The sequence below is a fragment of the Oratosquilla oratoria genome, chromosome 19 (assembly GCF_046742065.1).
Source record: "Oratosquilla oratoria isolate Oo_2021 chromosome 19, ASM4674206v1, whole genome shotgun sequence".
Taxonomy (NCBI): domain Eukaryota; kingdom Metazoa; phylum Arthropoda; class Malacostraca; order Stomatopoda; family Squillidae; genus Oratosquilla; species Oratosquilla oratoria.
In genome coordinates, this window is record NC_134795.1 from 50,869,190 (window position 1) to 50,879,189 (window position 10,000).

At 40.5% G+C, this 10,000-nt stretch overlaps 2 protein-coding genes and 1 long non-coding RNA gene across 3 annotated transcripts in view; 2 read left to right on the forward strand and 1 right to left on the reverse strand.

Moving 5' to 3' along the window:
• The window catches only part of LOC143035881 (uncharacterized), a 7,465-nt gene extending 2,930 nt beyond the window's left edge, over window positions 1–4,535 (reverse strand). The window contains exons 1-2 of the long non-coding RNA XR_012967336.1: window positions 4,395–4,535; window positions 3,242–3,324 (exon numbers count right to left, since the gene is read on the reverse strand). This is a non-coding gene — a long non-coding RNA (uncharacterized LOC143035881). The remainder of the gene's footprint in view (window positions 1–3,241; window positions 3,325–4,394) is intronic.
• The window catches only part of Pfas (phosphoribosylformylglycinamidine synthase), a 64,186-nt gene continuing 58,695 nt past the window's right edge, over window positions 4,510–10,000 (forward strand). Inside the window, exon 1 of the mRNA XM_076202990.1 lies at window positions 4,510–4,645. The gene's annotated coding sequence lies outside the window, so the exon portion shown is untranslated. The remainder of the gene's footprint in view (window positions 4,646–10,000) is intronic.
• Window positions 6,491–9,698, forward strand: LOC143035652 (uncharacterized; the record flags this gene model as incomplete). Its single annotated transcript, XM_076202519.1, has 3 exons — window positions 6,491–6,562; window positions 7,562–7,672; window positions 9,657–9,698. Coding segments are annotated over 3 exons (225 nt in total), but the record flags the coding sequence as incomplete, so codon positions are not given.

A 10,000-nucleotide genomic window follows, 5' to 3' on the forward strand; every position in this document is an offset into this window, starting at 1 on the left:
ATATATATATATATATATATATATATATATATATATATATATCCTAGCCACATACGATTACGCGAGTTCAATCCAAGTATAGTACTCTGCAATCAACGACGATATCGCCGTCATTTTCTGAGTGTTCTTTGGGGTTCAGTTCGGTTAGGGTACGCTAAGTTAGGTTAGGGAGGGCTAAATTAGGTTGGAGGCTAGGTTAGCATCGGTCAGGATACAGAGTGCCTCCCGCATATTGGCTGGAATTCATAGAATACCGCCACATTGGCGGGGAGAATAATCGAACGTGGCGTATTATTTGCATTCCAACTATGTCGTCGTACTCAATTTACTCCGTATCGCCAAGAATGTAGAAGATATAATCTATTTTATATTTTTTTATTACTTTATCGATCATACGTTCGGTGTTGTGCATGAGAAATAACTTGGTATCAGTCAAATCATTTACGAAAATAATTTATTTAATTTTATTTATTTACTTACTCATTTATTAAGTCACAGGTACTACAATTCTCAGTATCATCACCATACAAAATATATAAACTATTCTGGGCACTTAAACTTGACCCAAAATATACCAAAATAATACAAATATAACTTGCGGCATTGTGTCAATACTTCGTGCGGTTTACCACCAAATGAAAACTACCGAGATCGATTAATAGGTCATGACATGCCATAGATCACTTTCATATATTCGCCCAGCTGCAACCCAAGTCGTCAGCTTTGCCCTGTGTGCTCGGAGTGCCACGGCAAGTATGTCACTAATAGTTATTGGACTCAAACTCGGACCTTAAGTTATGTAAAAATCGACTGAATCCAGCCTAAAACTCTGCACGTGGTGTACTGTCTTGGTGATCCATTGTATGACCCTCTTCACACTGGCGGTTCAAACAGCGGCGGTTCGATTACAATGTAAGTCAATGGAGGCGTTCACACACAACCGCGAATTTTTTCCTCTACTATGGAGTACCGCAGCGGTTTCCGCACAGTTCAAAACGTTAGTGTGAACATGACTCATGACTAGCACTCTACCTCCTTAGGGACAATACAGTAAGATGTGCAGAAAACATAATGTTACATTAACCCTTGTACTACAATGACCTCACAAATTGTCCTGGCTGACACCAGCCGCTATCATTCAGCTGAAAAGGGTTAGAGCGTCGCTATTTGCGACGGAGGTCGAGGTAACGGCGGTTCGAACACTACCACCAGCGAGTTGGACCAAGGGCATGGTTCAATCAATTCCACCCTACAAAGTCTGTAAGGGGCACCGTCCTAGGTGGAGTTCATGACATTAAACTAAATCAATCAGTCACAGCAAACTAGAAAGGAAAAAGGATATGTGTACTCCAAGTGTCGTTTATTCTTAGTGTCACTTTTTCTCTACACGTTCATATTTCTTGTAGAATCTGAACAGAGAAGAAAGGCAGGGGGGCAATCTCTCATGTTCTGGTGTATTTTCGAAATGCACTTTCGCTCCTTGTAATGGAGGTTTTGGAATTTTAGAGATATTTCCAATAAAGAGAACTGTTTGTAGTAAAGATAGAAAATATGAGAAATGCTGCAATAACTAGGTCAAATGAGCGAGACAGAGAAAGGGACAGGACTGTGAGTAAATGCACAATGTTAAAAAAAAAGGCGATCGCAGTAGAAAACAAGAATTTCAAACGAAAGTCAGAATGAAAAGGGAAATAAGACAAATGGAAAATAAACGAAGTGGGAGGAAATTTGTTTTATGTCGAAAATAAAGTTTATATCTTCGGGAACACTATGGCGCCAAAGAGTCATAAAGATGATCAAGGAGAATTTTAAGGAAGAAGAACATAGGGACAGTAGCAAATAAACTTAATCAGCATTTTTTTTTCTTTCTTTTTGAGTGGGGATGTGTCTTCAATGATAAGAGAATTCTGAGTAATTTGGTTTGTAGGAACACCATTAAAGTATCGAATGCGTAAAACGTGAAGTCAATACCCCATTCGGAGAGTAAGAAAATAAACAAAGGATGGATTGTAAAAGTGATCTAAGAAGATGAAAAGGAATCTGAACGTACAAGTACGATAACTCAGACACTCGTAGTGTAGAATAAGAAAAAATGGTCGAGAGAAGGTTGTAACCAAGGCAAGAAAAAAAAGAAAATAGGAAGCAAAGGAATCTTGGTGAAGAAACGATGAAAAGGAAAAAGAAAAGAAAAATTATGACACAAAACGCGTGCACATATCAAATATCGAACAAAGAAATCGAGTAAGGAAAGAATTAGATGTAAAAACAAAAGAAGAAACCAGAGGAGAAGAAAGGCAAACCACATAATGAAAGCCAAAAGCGGGAAAACATCAATGACGAAAAATAATAAGAGATCGAAAGGGGCGCACAGGAAAGGAATTGAAATAGATTTTATGATATGGGGAAGGTGACACAATTAGAATGGAGGCTGAAAATAGGAAAAAGTCGAAAAAACAAAGAAGAGAGAAGAATAGAAGGGAAGAGGAGGAAGAAGATCGAAGGCAATGAATGGCGATATGAAAAGAGGGGAAAATAAAGTGAAATGGAAATCAACAAAGAACAGATTAAGAAAAAATGGGAAGAGAAGAAAAAAACTACAATGGGAAATTGTCTGCGGTGACGGGGAGACAAAAATTATCAGCGATACTCTGAGTAGAAAGAGAAAAAAATGTGAAGTTAGGTTGTAATGCCGAGGAGGAAAGGGGAAAAAACATGGAGTTTAACTAAAAGAAGAAACATGAGATAATAACCAAGATCAAACGAGGTGAAGTAAGAAATATATATATATATATATCTATCTATATATATATATTTTTATATATGTATATATACATATATTATATATATATATATATATATACTCACACACACCCACACATATAGATCTATGTAGATATATATCTATATATATATATATACATATATATATATATATATATATGTATATATGTATGTATGTATATATGATGGAGGGAATGGTGGAATGAGGAAGACAAATTTTATTTTATTTTATTTTTCTTTGTACCTAACTAAAAAAATATCTGCACCTTAACGATTTTTTTTTTCTATACCTAACTCTATGAGACTGTTTTTCTCCGACTCCACGGCATGGGTAGATACTGCCTAAACTGAGACTGAGCTATAATGGGCTCAAAAGATCTTCGAACAAGGTCCGTAAGGAGAAGAGGGCGAGCCAGTCCTACAGACGAAAACAGGGGCTTTAACCGAGGTCATCCCTTACCTGTTCAGCAGCGCTAGCTGTTGCCCAAAGACGAAAGAATTTGTCTGGCACGTCTTGTCTATCCCTTGGCACGATGTCCTTTCCTGTGGTGAAGAAAAAAAAAAGTGAATCAATGAATATACAAATTAATAAATTTTCTATTCGATTATACCAAAAGACTGCTCACCCCTTATATGGGAAGTAGCCAAGGCATGTCTCACCTTCCATCCATCCAGCACTTATTTGTTTTTCCTTTTATGAATATAAACAGACACAAAAGATAAACATATATTAGTAGACAGGCACAGAGAGAAACAGACAGATAAATAAGCAAATAGGCAAATAAAGTTAAGCTAACGATGAAATAAAAAATGCTCCCGTATATTTACAATCGAAGTGCCTCAGATTGGACGTGCTCGAGACTCCGAGATGGTATGGACCACTCCAAGTTTGTAAACAATAAACGAGGCATCTTCCCAAGAGCCAGACTATGCAAAAGATTTATGGGTATGTGGAGTTTGAAATGTGTTTTTATTATTTCAAAGTTGTGCAAGGGCATGCTTGAAGGTGGTAAAAATGTAAAATATATACTTGCCTCTCTAATTTTACTGAAACATTGTCATGATACATACATGGAAAAATCACATATGAAGGTCGGATCATATCAAGGAAAACAGAGTAACAGTATTTAAAGGAAGTATTATTAAATGGATTTTCTTAACAGGTTTTGATTTTCAGATTTTCTAACAGGTTTTGACAGAGAAACAAAACAGGAATTTATCTCTTCAAAGAAAACATAATCTCGCGGCACAGACTTTAATATTTTTAATTGTTATTTTGTTGTGTATGATTGCATTACAAGTTTAGTTTCACTGTTTAAAAAACAAAACTTTAGCATTTTTCGTTTCAGTTTCCTGTTTTAAGAACAAATTATATATTTATTTTTGTTTTGTCTCTAATGATACGAAATAAAAGCAAATAAAATTTTATGGATCATATGCTGTATATATATATACTGTATATACCCATACTATAATACTGTATAAATGCTGTATTGCATACTATGTGCTGTAATTGTCTAATAATACCTGCTGCAGTGGATTTATCAATAATATACTCTGGCTGTGTCAAAACAGAAATTTGCCATGGATATTTAGTAATTGGCTACTCCTACCTTGTACTTAGCACTCCATCCTCTCCTGTGACCTTGACCATCCTATCCTTCTCTCAACTCCCCCTCCAACGCGTCACACGTACACCATGTGTAAAACCTGCTTGGTTGGTGGAGTTGCTGCCGGTTGCTTTGGGAACTGAGGACCCAGCAACCACCCATCCGCAGTCCACAGTTAATCCGTCAGCTGATTTGACAGCAGTTACAGACAGGACAGTTCCCGGTACGGAGTGCAGTTGCCCAACCAGGAAAAGGTGTGTTATATAGTGTGCTTTTTAGTGTTGGAACAAGACATTTATTAGGACGAGTGTTTTGTGCATTTCTCGATGGAGCTCAACTGTGACTCGTTCCTTAGAACGAAAGTTGCGGAAGAAAACGGAAACAAGAATTTGTGGTAAAATTTTGTTGGTCTCTGAGCAATACTTGCCACACGAGATAATTTTTTACCCTTGTGTTGAGCTCCTAAGCGTACTGTGGGGAATTGTCCAACATCATCAACCAGCCAGCTGATCCCACCCACCCTATACCTTGTACGTTAAAGTTATCGTACTGAAATTCCCTACCACCGTACCTACTATGAATCCATTTGCTACTGACAAGATTAAGCAAATCAGACTAAAATAGCCTGACGACGGCCAAAACAAAGTAGAAAAAAAAAAGACTACAAGGAAAGTAGGAAGTTAATTTGTCTATCCTCATAAAAGTTGTTCCTGCTTACATGTTATACTTAAAAACAAAAATCCGCTGTGCGTCTACAATTTATATAGATTGCACAATTTTCCTGCCGTATCGCACCGCCCGCACAGTCCTAATTTTTATTCTTTTATTTCATCCAAGGGTCCATTTGAATAACCAGTTGTCTACTGGTATTCTTATTTATTTATTTATTTATTCATTCATTTTCAAATACTGGCGAGCCTCTCAGTTTCTTACCAATACCTTCACATTGGCTAGCTCATCTGCACATTCTCCTGTTGTCCTCCATTCCTACACGACTACTTGTCTCAGTTACCTCTGTACATAATCACCACCTTGAATGCCTGTCTACCTACCAGTCTACTTGCCAGCCAACCAGTGCACTTTATTTTTGTCGACTTGCCTGCTTGTTACCTAACGACCGACCTACCTATATAACCAACCGACCTTCCTACTTACCCAACCGACCTTCCTACTTGCCCAACCGACCTTCATACTTGCCCAGCCGACCTTCCTACTTGCCCAACCGACTTTCCTACTTACCCAACCGACCTTCCTACTTACCCAACCGACCTACCTACTTACCCAACCGACCCTCCTACTTACCCAACCGACCCTCCTACTTACCCAACCGACCCTCCTACTTACCTAGCGACCTACTTACTTACCTGCCGACCGATCTACCTAAATACCTATTTACCTACCAACATAGCCTACCGACCGACCTACGTACCTGTTTACCTACATACGTATTTACCTACTGACCTACCTACGTACCTATTTACCTACATTCCTATTCATCTACGTGCGTACCTAACAACCTACCTACTTGCCTACTTACCGACCTATTTACGTACTAACCTATTTACCTACCGACCTACCTATTTACCTACCGACCTACCTATTTACCTACCGACCTACCTATTTACCTACCGACCTACCTACTTAACGACCTACCTATTTACCGACCAACCTATTGACCTACCTCCCTACCTATTTACCTACCGACGTCCCTACCTATTTACCTATCGACCTGCCTACCTATTTACCTACCTGCTTACCTCCTACCGACCGACCAACCGAAAGACCTACCTACCGCCCTGCCTACTTACCTACAAACCAACCTGCCTACCAACTTACCTAATAACCGACCTACCTACCGCCCTGCCCACCTACCTACCGGCCTACCTACCTACCAACCGACCTACCTACCAACCGACCTACCTACCTACCAACCTACCTACCAACCAACCTTCCTACCTACCTACCTACCTTCCTACGAACCGACATACATACCTACCTTCCTACCAACCGACCTACCTTCCTACCAACTGACCTACCTTCCTACCAACCGACATACCTACCGACCTACCTACCTATCAACCGACCTACCAACCTACCGACCGACCTACCTGCCGAACTACCTGCCGAACTACCTACCGAACTACCTACCGAACTACCTACCGAACTACCAACCTATCTACCTCCTACCAACCGAACTACCTACCAACCTACCTACCAACCGACCTACCTACCAACCGACCTACCTACCAACCGACCTACCTACCAACCGACCTACCTACCAACCGACCTACCTACCAACCGACCTACCTACCAACCGACCTACCTACCAACCGACCTACCTACCGACCTACCTACCAACCGACCTACCTACCAACCGACCTACCTACCAACCGACCTACCTACCAACCGACCTACCTACTAACCGACCTACCTACTAACCGACCTACCTACCTACCTACCTACCAACCGACCTACCTACCAACCGACCTTCCTTCCAACCGACCTACCTGCCTACCAATCAACCTACCTACCGAACTACCAACCTATCTACCAACCAACCTACCTGCCTACCAACCGACCTACCTACACACCTGCCTACCGACCTACCTACCAATTTACCAACCTACCGACCTACCTACCTACCAACCGACCTACCTGCCTACCAACCGACCTACCAACCGACCTACCTGCCTACCAACCGACCTACCTGCCTACCAACCGACCTACCTGCCTACCAACCGACCTACCTACATGCCTACCAACCTACCTACCTGCCTACCAACCTACCTACCTGCCTACCAACCTACCTACCTGCCTACCAACCGACCTGCCTACCAACCGACCTGCCTACCAACCGACCTGCCTACCAACCGACCTGCCTACCAACCGACCTGCCTACCAACCGACCTACCTGCCTACCAACCTACCTGCCTACCAACCGACCTACCTGCCTACCAACCGACCTACCTACCTGCCTACCAACCGACCTACCAACCGACCTACCTACCTGCCTACCAACCGACCTACCTACCTGCCTACCAACCGACCTACCTACCTGCCTACCAACCGACCTACCTACCTGCCTACCAACCGACCTACCTACCTGCCTACCAACCGACCTACCTACCTACCTGCCTACCAACCGACCTACCTACCTACCTGCCTACCAACCGACCTACCTACCTGCCTACCAACCGACCTACCTACCTGCCTACCAACCGACCTACCTACCTGCCTACCAACCGACCTGCCTACCAACCGACCTGCCTACCAACCGACCTGCCTACCAACCGACCTACCTGCCTACCAACCGACCTACCTACCTGCCTACCAACCGACCTACCTACCTGCCTACCAACCGACCTACCTACCTGCCTACCAACCGACCTACCTACCTACCAACCGACCTACCTACCTACCAACCGACCTACCTACCAACCGACCTACCTACCTACCAACCGACCTACCTACCTACCAACCGACCTACCAACCGACCTACCTACCTACCAACCGACCTACCTACCTACCAACCGACCTACCTACCAACCGACCGACCTGCCTACCAACCGACCTGCCTACCAACCGACCTGCCTACCAACCGACCGACCTGCCAACCAACCGACCGACCTGCCAACCGACCGACCTACCTGCCTACCAACCGACCTACCTGCCAACCAACTGACCGACCTACCTGCCAACCTACCGACCTATCTATCTACCCACTGGCATACATATTCATGTATATATATATATAGAATATATATGCACCTACAAAGATACATATGTGCATACATAGGTACATGCATATATACGTACATGCATATATAGATGCATGCATATATAGATGCATGCATATATACGTGCATGCATATATACGTGCATGCATATATACGTGCATGCATATATACGTGCATGCATATATACGTGCATGCATATATACGTGCATGCATATATACGTACATGCATATATACGTACATGCATATATACGTATACGCATATATACGTACATACAAACATATATACATGCATATATACATGCATATATACCTGCATATATACATGCACATATACATGCATATATACATGCATATATACATACTTATATACATACATATATACGTACATGCATATATATATACATATACATATATACGTATATACATATATACGTACGTACATATATACATACATATATACATACATATATACATACATATATACATACACATATATATACATATATACATATATATACATAAATACGCATACATATACATGCATACATACATATATACATGCATACATACATATATACATGCATGCATACATATATACATACATCCATCCATACATATATACATGCATGCATATATGCATACATGTATACATACATAAATACATATATATTATATACATATATCCATGCATGTATACATACATATATATATACGTACATACATGCATACATAAATACATATATATACATGCATACATACATATATATATATAAATAATATGCATGCATGCATACATACATACATAATACGTACATATATACATAATACATATATACATACATAGATATGTGCATATATAGATACGTACATACATATATACGTACATACAAACATGTATACATATATACATGCATACATACATATATATATACATATATACATATATACATACATATATACATAATACATACATAATACATATATACATATATATATACACATATGCATACATATATATATACACATGCATACATATATATATACACGTGTATGTGCATACATATATATATACATATATATAAATATATATACATATATATATATATATATGCATACATAAATACATATATATACATACAAATATACGTACCTACATGTATATGCACGTACGGATATATACACACGTACATACATAGACACGTACATACATACAGAGACACGTAAATACATACATACACACGTACGTACATTAATATATGCGTACGTACATGCAGAGACATGTACATAGGTACGTACGTACATGCATACCTATATGTATACGAACGTACGAGTATATACTTATGTCAATACGGACGTGCATGCATGCATATGTAATCACATACATGCATACACACGCATAAGCCGACAGTCGTACCTACACGCGTGCATACATACATGTACACATTCATGCATGCTTATCAACCCGCTTCCTTCCACAGTCGCTTAACTTTGTTACTCGTTTTCCTGTACTAGTTCTGGTACTTCTAGTACCGGACCAATAACGGATACATCCTGCCTGGGGAATTGTGAAGACCCGAAACCCCAGAGTAGGCGAGTGGTTGTTTTATTTTTACAGTCTTGATATTTGGAGTGGCTGATCTTAACAAGCTTAATCTAGTCTAACCTAACCTAACCTTAATTAGTCGTCACTGTTTGGGGCGATTTGAATTTACAAGTTCGTTTCTGGGGTTGGTACTCTCTGTAAGATGATATGTGGGGTAACTTGTTTTGACATGGGAACTCCGAGGTTCCTGGTCTTAACCACGTCTCCTGCTTGCTTGTGGTGGTCCTGCAGAACGGACAGTAGAACTGCCCATTCTGAAAACCCGCCA